General features: G+C 42.8%; 1 protein-coding gene across 3 annotated transcripts in view; it reads left to right on the top strand.

Annotated features, from left to right (window-relative positions):
- Window positions 1-1,806: 1,806 nt before the first annotated feature.
- Window positions 1,807-18,671, top strand: part of LOC117364006 (F-box only protein 33-like) — a 290,234-nt gene continuing 273,369 nt past the window's right edge. The window contains exons 1-2 of one of the 3 annotated variants that reach the window (XR_004540169.1): window positions 1,807-2,244; window positions 2,905-2,959. Coding sequence is in view for 2 of the 3 variants with exons in the window: in XM_033952698.1 (XP_033808589.1) it covers window positions 2,065-2,244 (180 nt within the window). In the remaining variant the exon portion in view is untranslated. Of the gene's footprint in view, window positions 2,245-2,904; window positions 2,960-18,671 lie in introns of those variants that run through there. The other 2 variants (XM_033952698.1, XM_033952699.1) reach the window with 2 other exon arrangements.

An 18,671-nucleotide genomic window follows, 5' to 3' on the forward strand; every position in this document is an offset into this window, starting at 1 on the left:
AGATGTATAGCAGGGCCCGACATGGACCATGTTTCGTGATTCTGTTTCAAGGAACCTGAAAGGGAAAAAGATTCTTAGCGATTCAAATGCCAAAAAATTGGTGATAGTGCGTGTTGTAACATATTCTGTCGAAAAAGAAGAAACATTTTTAATATATAACAAACGGATGATTATATTAAATCTTTATACGGACAGTATAAGCAATATAAAAGCTACTTAGACAGAGAGGGTACTTGCCATATATTTTGGATTAGAAAAGGCTTCTCTGTTTGCATTTTCATATAACGGCTGTGAAACGCCGACTGAAATTTAAAATTAAGTGTAGTGACATCATCCCGCCTGTGCGGGATGACGTAAGGACCAGCTGAGCCTTCGTGCCGCTGTCAGATGAAACTAGTATTGGTAAAGAAGTTGGCGAAGGTCAGTTTTGTAAAAAAGTACAAAAATGCTTGCCATTCTAATTCACTATTCAAACCGTTTGGCTGCAAGGTATGAAGTTTCAAAATAAACTGTTGTTCTTTCATCCATAAAACACGAGAGAGATCACCACCTCTAGGTAATCTCTGAAAAACGGAAGTCATCAATGGTGTGTTTCTTGTCAGTCCAGTGTTGTACTAGTGGAGCTTCTAGTTTGTTGGTCCGAATTTTGCTCAGATGTTCTGCAATTTTGAGCTTGATACTACGTGATGTCTGACCAATATATTGTAACAAACATGGACACTGGACAATGTATATAACTCCCTGGGTCTCACAGTTTGAAGACATGTGAAGTGCTTTCTTTTGAATCCAATTTGGAAGAGAAAATTGAGAAAGAGTTACACTGTGTTGACAATATTTACAGTGTCCACATGGAGAATGTCCGCTGTATGAAACGGATTCTCCTATTGGGGTGTAATGTGATTGTACTAGATGTTGTTTTAAATTGGGACCTTTGGAAAATGCAAATTTAGGCTGATCTTGAAACTCGGGATGGTATTGCATAATGTTCCAATGTTTTTTAATGATGCGTTTGATGTTAAATGCATGTTTTGAATGAGATAATACACAAACTATGGATGATTCTCGTTCTTGGTGCTTAGGCTGTAAAAGTGTTTCTCGTGAGGCATTCAAGGCTCTTTTATATGCTCTTTTAATGATGCGGTGAAAGCAGTTAGCTTAACAGGATTTTAAAAAGGTTTAGATAATTTCTTAAAAGTCTATAAGTCGTTAGTAAAATGGACTTGGAGAAAATCCACTGCTTATCTATAGTAACATAGTAAATGACAGCAGATAAAGACCTGAACGGTCCATCCAGTCTGCCTATTAGTTATACCAGGGGTGTCAAAGTCCCTCCTTGAGGGCCGCAATCCAGTTTTTTTTTGCTACTTCAGCTTGTCTGCAGTGTTCTTTGCTCAATAGACAATAGACTGTTTTCAGTCCAATTCTTTATATGTGTTTGCAAACCATTGGACCCCTGAGGAAGGCGTGTTCACCGAAACACGTAGGGTCCGGTTGGATTTTTATCACTGTATTTTTTATCATTGTACTTTTTAAATTGAATTTTCATGTTTTTATATGTCAGTGTATAATAAATTATCTCCAGAACATCTGTATCCACAGTTTTTTGTTTTTATATCCATTAAAAATACATGACTAAATTAACTTGTCTCTTTGATATTTCTGGGTCATAGGCTGTAAAATCCACCTGGTATTGTTCTAGGTTCCAAATGCTGAAGTTTCCTATCGGAACGGGGTGTGTGTGGCCTCCCCCAAAAGTTTGCATTGGCTCTGTAGGTACTTGCGCACCCCCCTTTCCGCATAGCAAGGTAGTAGGTTCCTGCTAGGACAGACTCAGCAGAGGCGCTCCGCCCCCTTCCAGCAGTCTTGTCACTGATGATTTTGCCGCAGGCACCTGGTGTTCTGTTGGCGGACTGCGGCTGCGCTGCTAAGTTCTACGCCGCGGAACCTTTGGTGCGTGGGCGGCCATATCTTCTACTTCCTGAGGCCTCAGCCTTTTCTGCCCGGCGCGAGCTGCAGGCTCAACGTGCGCGTGTCGATTTCCTCACGTGAAAGGGCGGCTGGTTCATGCGGGAGCCGCGGGTCGAATTCGCCGCCGAGAACTACCTGAGCGCAGCGGCCGTGGGGACAGGAGGCGACGCGGAACCAAAGGCGAACGATGCGCAGCCCTCCTCACGCTGGCTGGATGACCTGCGCGCTTCCCCCGGAGCAGGTGTTGTGTGTGCTGAGCAGCCTCAAGAATATCAGGTGAGCAGGGCGCGAGCCTGGCCACCAAATTCATAGCCCTGTGGTTCGTGGCACAAAATAGTGCAATAAAAAATGTGCCCACGCTTAAATAGTATTAAGCCAAACAATTACAATATTCTTCTCACAAGCCAATGCAAACTTTCAATATGGCTGGCAGGCAGGTACCATATTGAAAGTTTGCATTTGTTTGTGAGAAGAATATTGTAATTGTTTGGCTTAATACTATTTAAGTGTATGCACATTGTTTATTGCACTATTTTTTTTTTCACAGGCACTGCAATTAAAAAAAAAAAAGATTGCTAGTCCATGATGTAGCCACAGCGAAATACAGTCTGTGTTGAAGCTCTGTAACAACTCTTCAGCTAATTGGCACACTTTTGCCATCTTGACCAGCCATAGTAATATTGGTGCTTCCTTCATATGTGGTATGATTAAATCCACACATGGTGTCAGCGACGATACATCGCTGTTGTGGCGCCCTGCTGAAGATTTTGAGCACATTTAAATATTGAAGAAGGGGTAAAATATATTGTTCATAAGCGTTTTCAAGCCTGGGAGTACAACAGGGATTGGGGGGGTTGGTATTGTTCTTTATTAAAGTTTTGCCCTGCCTTTAAAACTGGATTGCAATTAAAATCCCCCTGATCTTTTTGGATAAAGATGGATGTAAGGCAGAAAGTGAAGGAGAGAAAACCAGCAAATGGATAAGGTGGCCCTGGATATACAGTTAAGAGCACAGACAGAAGGAAGTGCAGCCAGAGACTGGGAAAGATAGTTTGAAACCCAAAATCACCAGACAACAAAGGTAGGGGGAATGATTTTATTTTCAATTTAGTGATTGAATTGTGTCAATTTTGAGAATTTACATCTGCTGTCTATATTTTGCACTGTTCAGGAAGAAATGCATTTGTTTCTTTTTCTCTGGATCTTAGGGCTTTGTTTGTATATATTAATACTTTTAGTTTTTGGTCCCATATTTGCATAGGAGTTATCTGTGTTCTGGTAGGAATGAATGTTGAGAAGCATACTGTGTGCTTTGTGTAATTTAATTTTGTGGTTAACCATTATGTGTTGTTAATAAGATTATATTGTGTGCATTGAAAAATTAATGGATAAAATGGTGTTACAATTAATGGATAAAATGGTGTTACAATGGGGGTGGGGGATCTAGTGCGGAGATTGGGCGGGGTCTGGCCCACAACTTAGCCTATATTTTAGATTTCGGGCCCTTAATGTGATTGAGTTTGACACCCCTGCTCTACTGGATTGCATCTGGGTCTTTCTGAGCTCCTGTCCTGTTATCACCTCTCAAGACCAGGGGCCTCTGATGATCATCAAGAGTTTAGAGCAGAAGTGTCCAACTGCAATCTAGTCAAATTTTCAGGATTTTCCTAATGATTATGCATGAGATCTATTTGCATGATTTTCATAAATATGTATAAGATCCATTTACCTACAATGGAGACAAGCATGCAGATAGATCTCATGCGTAGTCATAGAAATTCTGAAAACCTGATCTGATGCGTGCCAAGGTTGAACACACTGGTTTAGAGCAGGGTTCTCAAAGTCCCTCTTTGAGGGCCGGAATCAAGTTGGGTTTTTCAGGATTTCCCCAATGAATATGCATGAGAATCTGTGTGCATGCACTGCTCTCAATGCATATTCATTTGGGAAATCCTGAAAACCCGACTGGATTCCGGCCCTCAAGGAGGGACTTTGAGATCCCTGGTTTAGAGGAACTGTTATTTCTGTTTGCTTTTGATCTGGAATAACTTATCTTATGAAGTAAGACAGTGTGACTCGTACTATTTCTTTCATAAAATGATGAAAACTTACCTTTTTGATAAGTATAACTATATCATGGAGGATAAAAATTCAGTGACTTTATTATTTAAATTGTTTTTTTGGGGAAAATCTATTTAAAGATAGTTTTTTATTTAAGGTACATTATTATCCAAAAGTTATTCATCATGAAACAAGAATTAATTTTTAATTATGTAACATGAAGCTCTATATTCATGCAATGTTTACATTTTTTTGTAAATTAATCCCATTAATTCATTCTAGTCAGGAAAGCAAAGGTACAAATGGAAGAAAAAATAGCTGATATGGTAAAACGGGAAGACAAGAGATTTTTTTTAGATATATCAATGATAGGAAGAAGTGCAAAAGTGTCATTGTGAGACTCAAAAGTGAAGGGGAGTAGTATTGTGTTTAGTTTTGGAGACCATATCTGGCAAAGGAATGGGGAATTGTTGCACATAGGTTTGTGGCGGAGAGGGAAAAAGAGATGATGTATATGGGGAAAGGAAGAAAGAGGGAGAATTGTTGGACATGATAGTGGAGAGGAGGGAGAAATGTTACACTGGGAGGGAGGAGAGATGACTCAAAAATGGGGAAATGTCAAACCACTGGAATGGGAAGGAGAGAGAGAGAGAGACATATGCCAGACCACAGATTGGAAGGGAAGGAGGGGAGAGAGATGCCAGGAAGCAGAAAGGAAAGGAGAGAGATGTTAACTTCAGGAAGAGGAGAGGAGAAAGATGCCAGACCTTATGAGGGGAGAAGGGGGAAGACAGAGATGTCTGACCATGGGAAAAGGATGAGATGATGCATAGGGATGGAGGGGAAGGGGAGACAGAGGGAGGAGATGATGCACAGCAATGGGTGTGGTAGGGAAAAGATAAGAAGAAATGCTTCTTATGGATAGATGGGAGAAGAAAGAGGGAGGAGATGGTACACATGGATAGATGGGAAGGGAAAACATGGAAAAGTAGATTTTGAGAAGAAAGCAGAAAAATGGAAGAAAGTTGAAAACCATGGAAAAATTGAAAGATAAGATTAAAAGGAACAAGGTAAAAAAAGTTAAACTTGAAGGCAAATCTTTACATCTTGAACACGCCTGTGACTGGATTTGTTCAAGATGTAAAGATTTCCCTTCAAGAGTCGCTGAAACTTGGATCTTAGTCGGGGCTATAGGTGTTTAACATATTAAATATCCATTATTGGTAAAAAACAACAACAACAAAATCCAACCATAAAGCATTTTGTGACTGCAGGTTGGTTCTGACATGGTTTCAAGGTTTATTAAAATCTTCTTATACCGCTTAATCCAAAATTCAAAATGGTGTACAATAAAATCCATTATCAGCATATAATGGCACAAAACAGAAGATTAAAAACAAAACATATCATAAATGGGGGTTGGTTAGTAAAAACACATACACCAGACAAACAGAAGGAAAACAAGAGGGAAAAGGAGAGGAACTACAATAAGTAAAGAAAAGAACAAACAAGGGAAAACCAATAAGGAAAGGGTTGACCTGAAGAACAACAGTGAGATTATTGCCCTTCCGAGGGCAGTTATATGTCAAAAGCATCTAAGAATAGGAAAGTCTTCAACTTTATCTTAAAAGGGCCTACGGAATTTTCTTCCCTTATATAATTGGGAATGGAATTCTGTAGGGAAAGTGCTGCTACTGAAAAATTATTGGATCCTAAAGTGTTAATATACTTTAAGGATGGAATGTTAAAGAGATATTGGGCTGCAGAACGGAGAGACCTGGATGTGTCTCTTTGTTTGCTCTGCTTCGAGGCTTGGTACCTTCTTTTCTCTTTCCTAGGAAAAAAAAAAATCTGTGCCATGTAGCTATGGTTTCATTCGAACCTGCGCTGAGAATAATTGTTAGCACATGTCCTTGATTGGACTGCAGTCTGCAAGGCCTTCCAGAGTAAATACATTTGACTAATTTAGACTGGCAGTCTCAATTAGGCTAATTCTGGTAGCAAGTTATGTCTAATTGTAAGCAGATTGGAGAGGCGCATTGTCTTTGAAAAGGGATCCCCTTAGCCCTCTGGGCCATGCCTGTTTCTCATTGAATCTAGAACTCTGGGCAGGATGATTTCAACCTAAAAGAACCCTAAGCCATTAAATGCAATCAAAAAAAAATGAAAGATGTGCCAGACCATGTGTTCAGCAGGTGAGTGAAAGTTAGAGTGTGCCAGTGAAAGTGATCCATAAGAAATCAATGAAATGAGCCTACACCGAGTACCTGAGAAAGGCATATAGGGTTGAAAAAGGCATTCCAAGAAAGTCCCTTCTAAAACAGAGGGTCTCTACTGTCTGGAATTGCCCATTTGTTTCTCATCATACCGATGCTTACCACAATCCATGCCCACACCTGACCTGGCTCCCTCGGATTATTTTCTATCCTGAGTTTTGAAGAAATCTCTCCTTGGACAGCGGATTTCAAGTGATGAAGACGTCAAGGAAGCTATGAGGTCCTGGTTTGAAGGTCAAATAGAAGAATTATTTTCTAAGGGGATAAAGTCGTTGCAGGAAAAGTGGATGAAGTGTATGGAACTATCAGGGGACTATACTGAAAAGTAAAACAAAAATTTTATGAAAACTCTTTTCTTTCCTACTGAGGTCGATAAATTATTGAACGCCCCTCATAAATACAGTACCTTTAAGTTGTAACCAGTCATAGGCTAACTTCAATCATAGGTCAAAAACCTCCCTCCTAACATTACTTAACATTTACACTTTAAACTTTTTAATTCAGTAATTTCCAAAAAACAATTATTAATCATGTCCATTAAATAATTTCTCTTCCATATAATCAAAAACACACATGAACAATCCCAACGGGGAGCCCCTTTCACCAATGACTCCTTTCAATGCTCCATATATTCTGTTGCCCTGCTTTGCTAATTTCTATACCTGATTTTTTTGAGATTTGAAGCATCACTGTGTTTTCACTGTGTTTTCATCTGTGTTACCTCTTATTTTCAGTATTTGCATTATTTAAGCTGGACATGCCACAATGATGACAGACATGCTTGGCCTGGGATTGGTAGCACAGAATGTTTATTCTATTTGGGTTTTTGTCAGATATTTGTGACCTGGATTAGCCACTATGGAAAAAAGGATACTGGGCTAGATGGACCATTGGTCTGACCCAGTAAGGTTGTTATGTTCTTATGTGTGCCAAATATAGGATAATGAAGTCATTGTGACATCACTGCTGAGGTTGGCTCTTAAGCATTGGTGGAATGAGGCATTATGACATCACAATCTCAGCTCTGGAATGTTGCTACTATTTGAGTTTTGCCAGGTACTTGGGACCTGGATTGGCCCCTGTGGAAACAGGATACTGGGCTAGATTATTATGTTCTTATGTCTGTGTATCTCGTTTTGCTTTTTACATTTTTTGGATTTTTCTGTTGGTTACATGGATATCCATTTTTTCATGCATTTTAAAATAGGCTGTATGTTGGCAACTCCAGACTCCGTCCCTTTTTTCTTGCTGCGCCCTATGCCTGGAACAGACTGCCAGAGTCAATTCATCATGCTCCATCTCTAGCAGTATTCTAATCCAAACTAAAACCCCCTTTTTTTTTGAGCTGCTTTCAACTCTTAACTCCCACTCACTTCAGATGACTTTATTCATTGTATCATTCCTTCCGCCAGAATCTCCCCAACACTGAGATGTCCTGTCTGTCTGTCCAAATTAGATTGTAAGCTCTTCTGAGCAGGACCATCTATTGAATGTTAAATGTACAGTGCTATAGAAATTATAAATAGTAATAGTAGCAGAGCCTGTTCTAAATTACTATCACTACCAGTGATGTAATGACTTGGAAGCCCTTCTTCTGAGTAGGATGTCCTTTTTAAAATGGCATTCTATATGTCTACCAAAGGTAGATGTACAAACTAAACACTTTGTCCCCTCCTGGATTAAACAACAAAATTGAGTAGTGTTTTTTTTTTTTTGGCAGGATCTTAATGCTGCATTTTTATTTTGTTCTGTGTATGTGGTTTGTGGTTTGCTGTGTTTTAATTTTAGGCACTACAGGTTTTTGATGCCTTGTTGTGACATTCTAGGTCTTTTGTCCATTTTGAGCCCCCTTACCTGTTTTTTGACGAACTCGGTGCATTGCGTCATAGCATCTTTACGCTTTTGACGCCAGTATCCATTTTAAATAATCTGTTGGCGTTTCATTTCACCACTATGAGCAGCGAAGAAAGATTTTTTTATTTCCTATGCAAGGCTTCGTTCATTTTTTTTTTTGAGGTACCCTCCGATTATGCTGTATTTGTTTTCACGTGTTTTTCCTTTGATAAATGTTAGTTGTAAAGATTTCTAAAAAGTGTTATGGTAAATTGTTTTACATTTTTGTTTGTGTTCACAGAGACTGACACCCAATGGTATAAGACTTTTGGTCTTATCAGCCTTATCGTTTGGCTTCCCGAAGAAGAATCGAAACGTGGCACGTCGGGGCCAAAGAAATAAAATCATAAGAAAAGTGCCTATTTTTGGAAGAGATGCAATGATTAGGTGGTGAGGTTTGGGGAGGAATTTCATTCCCCCTTTTCCTCCAGATCTCTGAGCACAAATTCTTCGTATATGAAAAGTTTATTATAAACAGTGAAAGTATATATTACATGCCTTTGGTAAGCATGTTGCTTATTATTCACACATAAACTCTAGGCATGTACATTTGTTAACATGCATACAGAGCAGTAACATGCCTTTAAGATTTTAGCGCTCCCAAAATTGATTCAATGTCGGGTTAACCTATGAATTAACGCATATGCAATCAATCTGTATGTATTAATATGTTCTAATGTGTATCATAAAGTCACTTAAATGAGTGTAGGTATGAGCCATTTACATGAAAAGTTAATGTATTAATTATATAAAAAATGAGAGTAGGCAACAAACTGAAAAACACCTGAAAATCAGGAAAAAGATGTACTTTTCTCTAGTAAATGGATTTCTATATCTTTTGATTACTCCCATATCCTTATCTTCTTTGTTACTTGGGGGATCGGTTGTTGACATTTGCCAATGATTCAGCCCAGGATGCATGAAGCAGTATGTGAGTCAGGAAGCAATGTTCATTTGCTTAGGAAACAAAACAAACAACCAAAATGTCCCTTCCTGACCTCTTCAAAGCCATCGCTCTTTCATTTCTCTCCCATAAATGCATTTTGTCCCTGGCCTCACCCTGTCTCTCTTTCCCCCCCCTCTCCGATGCCTAATCTGGTTTGGATGCACCTCTGTGATAACCACCCCTTCCCCAAAGGACCCTGAGCCCCACAACTCCCTCCACCACAGTCCCCAGAATCCCGTCCTTATGCTCCATTGCCCTCAAGTTTTGCAATCCAATCCATCAAGCTTGCAGATTTTGCAATTTAAACTTTAATTCAATAAAATAACCAGGTGTTAATCAAATCTGCTGCAGAGCTGTACTTGAGGGGTTGCAAAAGAATTTCCTCCTGTCTTTGCACTGTTGATCCACTTTGGATTTCTGCAGACTTAGATCACCCAATCTAATTTCTAGTTTTTTCCTATTTTCTGTACTGTCCATTGGTACCAGTAACCCAACACAGGAGAAATCACTTTCTCACACCGGAGAAAGCAAAAAAGACAGTGAAGGCAACCTCTGGGTGATAAAGTGCTTTATTCATTCCAATAAAAGGCTCGACACTGTTAGTATAAATAAAAAGAAAATATATATATATATATATAAAACAAATTAAGAATCTAATGTGTAATTGTATCTGCATGGTGATGATAAAACTGACACCATTTAAATTTATAAATTAATGTATTTATATAGGTATATAAAGTATGTATTTAAATACCTGTATGTTTATAAATCTATGTTTCTTGAACTATATGAACCTGATGCAGGCCGATCTGGCCAAAACACGTAGGGGTCAAGTCTTATTGGAATGAATAAAGCGCTTTAGCACCTAGAGGTCGCCTTCACTGTCTTTTTAGGTCTATCCATCAGTGCACCATCTGGGAGGTTGATAATCATCATTATTTGATGTATAATAGGAGAAAATGAGAACTGTAGTAGTAGTAAAAAAGAGATTACGGCATCTTCGTTAATTAAATAAAATGCAGTAAAACCTTGGTTTACAAGCATAATTCGTTCCGAAAACACGCTTGTAATCCAAAACACTCATATCAAAGCGAATTTCCTCATAAGAAATAATGGAAACTCATTCCACAACTCTAGAACTTTAATACAAAATGCTATACGTACTTATATTGCAAGACCTCGCTCTCACTTCACTCTTGCAGCATCAGAGAGAGAAGATCCATCGGCTCAGTTGTGATGATGTGACACGTGTATACTGCATGTACTCGTATTGCAAGACTGCTCATTTAGAACAGTCACTACACTCTTGTAGCGTCAGAGAGAGAAGAACCATTGGCTCAGTCGTGATGTGTGTATACTGTAGAAACATAGAAACATAGAAAGATGACGGCAGATAAGGGCTACAGCCCATCAAGTCTGCCCATACCATTGACCCCCTTTTAAGTCTACTGGCCCCCTTAACTCTACTGACCTGCTCTATTAAGTCTATATCCTAGCGACCCTATTCATTGGTATGACTCTCGCAGTGATCCCATATAGGTATCCCATTTATTCTTGAAGTCTGGGATACTGCGTGCCTCAATCACCTGTACTTGAAGCTTGTTCCAATGCTCTATCACTCGTTCAGTGAAGAAGTACTTCCTGACGTCTCCACGAAACTTCCCTCCCCTGAGTTTGAGCGGATGTCCTCTTGTGTTCGAGGGTCCTTTGAGAAGAAAGATATCATCTTCCACCTCGACCCGTCCCGTGATGTACTTAAATGTCTCAATCATGTCTCCCCTCTCCCTACGCTCCTCGAGTATAGAGCTGCAATTTGTTCAGTCTCTCTTCGTACGAGAGACCCTTTAGCCCCGAGACCATCCTGGTGGCCATCCGCTGAACCGACTCATTCTGAGCACATCTTTACGGTAATGTGGCCTCCAAAATTGCACACAGTATTCTAGATGAGGTCTCACCATGGCTCTGTATAATGGCATCATGACCTCAGGCTTCCTATTGACGAAATTTCTCTTGATACAACCCATCATCTGCCATGCCTTAGATGAAGCCTTCTCCACTTGAGTAGCAGTCTTCATGTCTGCACTGATGATCACTCCCAAGTCTCGTTCTGCCGTAGTCTTGGTCAAAGTTTCTCCATTCAAGGTGTAAGTTCTGCATGGATTTCCATTTCCGAGATGCATGACCTTACATTTCTTGGCGTTGAAGCCCAGCTGCCAGACAGAGGACCAACTTTCTAAAGTACGGAGGTCCTGTTCTATAGTATTCTGCAGATTGTAGCCGTTTATGATATTGCATAGTTTGGCATCATCAGCGAATAAGGTTACCTTACCTTGAAGCCCTTGAGTCAAATCCCTAATGAATATGTTGAAGAGGAGTGGACCCAGGACTGAGCCCTGCGGCACTCCGCTGGTCACTTCCGACATTTTGGAGAGGGTACCTTTAACCATCACCCTCTGAAGTCTGCCACTTAGCCAATCTTTAACCCATGCAGTTAGTGTTACTCCTAACCCCATCGATTCCATCTTGTTCAGCAGTCTGCGGTGAGGGACGCTGTCAAAAGCCTTGCTGAAGTCAAGGTATACGACGTCTAAGGACTCTCCCGAGTCCAGCTTTCTTGTTACCCAGTCAAAGAAGCTGATAAGATTGGACTGGCAGGACCTACCCTTGGTGAATCCATGTTGACTGGGGTCCCGGAGATTCCCCTCATTCAAGACCGTATCTAATTTATGCTTAATTAGTGTTTCCATGAGTTTACACACTATTGAAGTGAGACTCACCGGTCTATAGTTCGCAGCCTCAGCCTTGCAACCCTTTTTATGCAGAGGAATGACGTTGGCTGTTTTCCAGTCCAACGGAACTTTCCCCGTGCTAAGTGAGAGATTGAAGAGCACGGCCAACGGTTCCACCAGAACATCTCTCAATTCTCTAAGCACTCTTGGGTGTAAATTGTCCGGTCCCATGGCCTTGTTCTCCTTGAGCCTTGTCAGCTCGCTGTAGACGTCTTCAGGTGTGAACTCAAAATTCTGAAACGGGTCTTCCGCAATTTGTTTTGCCTTCAACTGTGGTCCTTGTCCCGGTGCCTCACAGGTGAAGACTGAGCAGAAATATTCATTTAGTATTTCGGCTTTTTCAGAATCCACCACTGCGTAGTTTCCGTCCGGTCTTCTAAGGCGTACTATGCCGTTTGTGTTCCTTTTCCTATCACTAATATACCTGAAGAAAGATTTGTCCCCTTTTTTAATGTTTTTTGCCAAAGTTTCTTCCACTCGAAGTTTGGCCTCCCTAACTGCTGTTTTGACCGCTGCAGACCTGGTCTTATATTCTACTTTGGTTTCCCTTCTCTGCGTACGTTTGTAGGAAAGAAATGCTGTTTTTTTCTCCTTAATGAGGTGCGAGATCTCCTCAGTGAACCATTGGGGTTTATTGTTTCTTTGCCATTTGTCTACCGATTTTATGTAGCGATTAGTAGCTTCGTGTATGGATGATTTCAGGTATGACCACATAGCTTCCACATTACCGGTCTCTGCTTGGTCCTGCAGCGTCTGATGGACGAAATCTCCCATGCGTGTGAAGTCGGTGCCCCGGAAGTTAAGTACCTTTGTTTTTGTGTTTGACTTAGGGAATCCTTTCCTAAGGTTGAACCATACCATGTTATGGTCGCTGGAGGCTAGTGTATCTCCTACCAAGACCTCTGAGACGCTTTCCCCATTGGTGAGTACCAGGTCAAGGATCGCCTGGGCCCTAGTGGGCTCCGTTACCATCTGTTTTAGTTGTGCACCATTTATGGAGGCCAAAAGCCTCTTGCTGCTACTGGTGGTTGCTGAAAATGTGTTCCAGTCTGCATCAGGCATGTTGAAGTCCCCAAGCAGTACAGTGTCACCCTGTAGAGTGATATTCTCTATGTCCTCAATTAATTCCATGTCCATGTCTTCCATTTGTCTTGGGGGTCTGTATACCACACCAAGATACAGGCATTTATTGCCACCTCTTGCCAGGTTAACCCAGAGGGACTCCCCGGTGTATTTGACATCTGTGATCCTGGTGGTTTTGATGTCTTTATTAATGTATAGTGCTACCCCACCACCTAACCTGCCCTCTCTGTCACGACGAAGTAGATTGTACCCCGGTATAGTCATATCCCACCCACGTGAGTCCGTAAACCATGTTTCGGTTATTGCCACCACGTCTAGGTTGGCATCCCTTATTTCAGTTTCCAGCTCTAGAATTTTTATTGCCTAAACTGTGAGCATTAATATACATGGCCCTCCACACATTGTGTTTGCTAGGTCGCTGTAAGGCTTGTGTGGCTCCTAGAGAACTGTTTGCTATGTTTGCCCTTACCTTGGAAGCAGAGTGTCGACTCATCCCATCAGGATAGTTCCTTTCCGCACCAGTACATGAGTAGGTACCCTCCCTCAACTTACCTAGTTTAAAGCCCTACGAAGTAGGCGGGCTAGTCGGTGTCCGAAGATGTTCTTACCTCTGCTGGTCAAGTGGAGTCCTTCTGGTCCAAGAAGTCCTTGTAGCGCCTCTCCATGATTCAGGAATCCAAAGTTCATATCCCGACACCATCCTTGTAGCCATTCGTTGGTTCTTAGGATACATTCATCTCTGGCTCTTCCCTTGCCTCTGACTGGGAGGATTGAAGAGAAGACCACCTGCGCACCCGTCTGCTTCAGCCTCACACCCAAGGCTCCGAAGTCTCTGGCGATGGTCTCCTGGGTGTTCCTTGCAGTGTCGTTCGTACCTATGTGGATAAGAAGCATAGGAAAATGGTCATGAGGTGTGAGTAGTTTACCCAGGTTGGTGGTGACGTCCCGTATCTTGGCTCCAGGTAGACAGCAAACCTCTCTCGAGAGTGTATCCGGTCTACAGATTGGTCCCTCGGTGCCCCTCAGCATGGAGTCCCCAATGACTATTACTCTGCGCTTCTTTCGTTGTGGGGGGGGGGAGTCGGTCATCAGATGGAGCTGCTTGTTGGGTCTGCTCCTGTTCTTTGTGTTGGGTCTGTTCTTGTTTGTCGTCGGCAGCTTCTTCTTGGAGAATCTGGAATCTGTTCCTCAGGATGAGGTGAGGGGTTGACGTAGGGTTGACCTGTTGGGGAGAAAAAGAAGAGGATGAAGAGATTGAAAAAGGGGGGGGGGATCTCCTTTGTTTGCCTTTGCCTGTGGAAGAGGTCACCAGCTGCCAGGTGTCATTGTCGTTGGCCATTGCCTGTATCCCAAATGTCGGTTTCAAAGCTGATGATTTGGGCGTCTCGAGAATGGACTTGTCGTGGGCATGTTCTGTGACTTGAGACAACTCCTGAACGACTCCGTCGATGTAGGCTTCATCCTCGCGGATGCTCCTCAGGCGTATTGCAAGACATTGCTTGTATATCACGTTAAAATTTAATCAAATGTTTTGCTTGTCTTACAAAACACTTGCAAACCAAGTTACTTGCAATCCAAGGTTTTACTGTAGAAGAAAACAGCCCAGCAAGGTGCCACCTCTGATCCTCCCTACCAGCCACTCAGGCAATCCAGGCTCCTGCTGATCTCTGCACATGAGATGCTTCTAGTTTATGGGACTACCATCCTGGGACCCACAGCTGCCCCTTCCCCATAGCACAGACACCTGATGCATTTTTCCCATAGGGACTGATTTGCACAGTGGACTTGTAAAGATAGGGTACGATCCTGACGGTTCACGGAAGTTTCGCCCCCCACATTTAGCCCCCAGCAATTCGCCCCTCACATTTCGCCCCCGCACATTTCGCCCCCCGGATGTTTCGCCCCCACACATTTCGCCCCCGCACATTTCGCCCCTGATTATGTGTACTGCACATTTCGCATTGGGCTAGTTTAGCGCTGGCCACTGCGGTATTAGCTCCAACGCTCATAGGGGAGCCAGAGAGAGAGAGTCGGGGAGGCAGAGAGCAGGTCACGGCAGAGAGCCGGGGAGCCAGAGAGAGAGAGTCGCACCCACCCCGACTCTCCCTTGTTGAGCCGCGGCCTGCCAGAGCAAGCCGAGACGCTCCCTTGGTTCCTGCGGGAGGGCCGCCGCACACGCCACGGGAGGGAGGGGTTGTGCGTCGCCGGAGGCCCAGTACCTTATCGCCGGGGCGGGAAAAAGGAGGGGTTTTAGCTTTTTCTGGCCCTCATTGCTTAGAATGTTCCTGTGGGAAAGAGCCCAGGAAGGCGGGAAGCTCTGGCTCTGGTGAACTTCAGGCCTGGCGGCGCCTCACTCTGAGCTCTCGGTTTACTCAGGGGAGGTAGTCTTTTCTTCTTGATCCCGCCCCTTTCAGTGCTGATTGGTCAGGTGAAGAGTATTTACTAAGTTCCGCCCACTAGCCGGGAGAAGGAGGGGTTTTAGCTTCTCCTGGGCCCTCATTGGTCAGAATGTTCCTGGGGCGGGGAAAAGGAGGAGTTTAAGGAGGGAGGGAGGAAGGGAAAGGCGGGAAGTTGTGTAGTCCTGTCTGCTCTTCAGCCATTCCCAGCTCTGGTTCCTCCTAAGTGGTCAGTTCTCGTGTTCAGCTTCTCTCTGCTGTTGTGGAAATCAGATTGTGGGACGGAGAAAGTGCTTCTATATTATGTGTACAGTGCAGCCTATCCCTAGCAGCACTATAGAAATAAGTGTAGTCAGCAATGTTCAAGCTCCGCCCCTTCCAGGAGGGGGAGGAGACTCTGTAACTGCAGGGTGAAGTCTAGGAAATGTAGTACCTTATCGCCGGGTGGGAAGGGGTGGTGTGGCTGCCGCCGTCTCATCTGCTCAGCGTGGCTGGCGTCTCATGTAAGCCGAGCACCTGCGGTTTCCTACTCTGGAGATGTAAGGGCTTGCGATAGAGGCAGGAGGAAGGAAGAGAGAATCCTTTGCCTCTTTGACTGTTCTAAGCAACCTGGTACAGTGGTGTAAAATCCACCCCACGCCGCCCTCACTTTGTGGGAGGTGGGGGCCGTGAACCCTGCACCACAGTGGCCGAGGTAGAGCCCTGCAAATGCGTCCTTCCCCTCCATGGGCGGCCCGGCTGTGTGGGAGGGGGGATTGGGGTTTCCTACCCTGGCGGCCGCGTCGCTGTCTCCCAGCCGCCCTGCTCCGGCCCCGGGCAGGGCGCGATGCACTGGAGAGCCGGGGAGCCAGAGAGAGAGTTGGGGGAGGCAGAGAGCAGGTTGATTTCAGGGCTGCAGGGCTGGCAGGACAGTCGGAAAGGGTCTCCCCCCCAGGGCCTAACTAGGTACTGGATCCAGTGTGGGGGGGGGGCCTTCATGGTAGGAGTACAGCCCTCTCACTTCTGCCTTCAGTCACTGGTCCGCCGGGACCAAAACAGGATTTTTCAGAATTTGAGAGGACCAAAATACATAATTTACTTTTTTTGCTTTATTTTATCATGTTAAAATGGTGATTTGTTTCAAAAATCGAAAATTTGGTGGAGATGTCTCCTTTATCCCCAGAGCGAAGTCATTGATTTCTGTGATGTTTATCATTTAATTTTTTTATTTTTTACTGTGCAAAACAAAACAGTCAAATAACAAGTAAAATGAAATACAGTGATAAAGTGAACAAAAACTAACCTGTCAAATGAAATAACAGTCCAAACACAACACAGTCAAATAACAAGTAAAATGAAGTGATAACGTGAACAAAAACTAACCTGTCAAATGAAATAACAGTCCAAACACAACACAGTCAAATAACAAGTAAAATGAAGTGATAAAGTGAACAAAAACTAACCTGTCAAATTAAATAACAGTCCAAACACAACACAGTCAAATAACAAGTAAAATGAAGTGATAAAGTGAACAAAAACTAACATGTCAAATGAAATAACAGTCCAAACACAACACAAATAACAAGTAAAATGAAATACAGTGATAAAGTGAACCTAAAAGTCAGAAGCACGAACGTCAATCAAAATTCAAAATTGTATGCTATTCCTCTGAGATAGTCGATCAAATTTCGATTGCCCAAGTCCTCCACAATACGCCGAATTCTTGCAGAAATAGCCGCGTATTTCTTGTTTCGCGCATTGACAGGATTGCCGGCTATAATCTGCGTGATTTCAAAATTGTGAAGGCCTTGCTGTCTTTTCAAGCAGTTGATGAAGCGGTATATATTGGGGAAAAGTGAGCCGCAGGTTTCTTGAAAGCTGCGATGCCAGCCCTCGACGTCATTGTTCGTCCGATGTTGGCCTTTCAACGTTCGTTGATGAACATTCCAAAACACAACTGGAAACAATGGATTCTGGCGTCCTCTTCGGTTCATTCGACCAATGTAGGTGTCCTCGAAATAGTTGGCAATGGGTACTGCTTCTTCTGGAAATTTGGGATCGTCCAGCAGCTCTTCAAATGATTGCACAACAATGGCCGGAGGCAGAAAAGCAAGAGCTGGTATCATGCGGATCCACTGGGCAAATTCGTGGTCATTTTGGTAGCGCACTTTCAATCCTTCATTCTGAACTCTTTGCCATATTGACTGAGACAAGTGGAAGAAGCAGCCTGTTTTCTCCATGTTAGGAAACTCGATTTCAAACGCTTGAATTGCAGCTTGTTCAAAATCGGTCATCAACTGCTGCGGTTGGAGACCTGGCTGCATATTCTTAAGCTGCTGCAGCATCTGTCGATAGGTTGTTCGGGTCTTGTTCGGCAACAGCGCGTACAATGCTGGAATGATGACACCACCGTGAACTGCATGAATCGTATAAAGCTGCTCGAACAAAGCTGGTGCAGTAGAAAACGTGCCATCAGCGAACCATTCACTGCTCTGTGCTAACGAGTGGAGATTATCCCTCGTTCCAAATATCAATATTCGGCTGGTTCCAGTCCCTGAATAAAAATAAAAATAATTTAGGCATAAATTTAGGCGGTGGATGGAGGAAACCCCTCAGTTGGGACGGGACATACATGGGCTTTTCAAAGTCCAAAAAAGGGTCAGAAATAGTCAGGGGTGCAGAAAAAACACCATTTTTCGACGAGCTCTATTCGCTGGCATCAAAAAATTCCGAAAGACAAAAAAAAAATATTTTTTCTTCATTTTTTTGAGCTATTACGTTAATGGAATGTTTCACAAATTCTACTAAAATTCTACTAAAAATTGTACGAAGTAATTTAGTAAAATTAAATGTGGAAGATTATATAGCAACAATAATTCAAGATAACGCTTAAAACGGGTTAGAAGACTCAGACATACTTGTTTGACCAATTCTAATAAATTAAGAAATTTTGGGCCATTTTATGTGCCACAAAGTGATATAAAATGCGAGCAAATAACGCCTACATGTACGAGTACATAATGCTAATAGCTTGAAGAGAAAAGTTTACCCGAGTCCCACAAAAGAAATTGCTGTTGGACGCCATTGATAATGATCTCCTGAAATTCTGGCGGGATGACGAGTTGATCAATGGTTTGAGGCAGCCGCGGCATACCCTCGACTTGTCTTGACGATCGAATTGATCTCTTTAGCGAATCTTTTCTAGGCAGAAGCGCTCCAACGTTTGCATGGCTGCCTGAAATGACCTCACTGAGAATCTGCTGTGGCGTCTCCTGTGTCG

This window comes from Geotrypetes seraphini, chromosome 7, assembly GCF_902459505.1.
Source record: "Geotrypetes seraphini chromosome 7, aGeoSer1.1, whole genome shotgun sequence".
Classification (NCBI taxonomy): domain Eukaryota; kingdom Metazoa; phylum Chordata; class Amphibia; order Gymnophiona; family Dermophiidae; genus Geotrypetes; species Geotrypetes seraphini.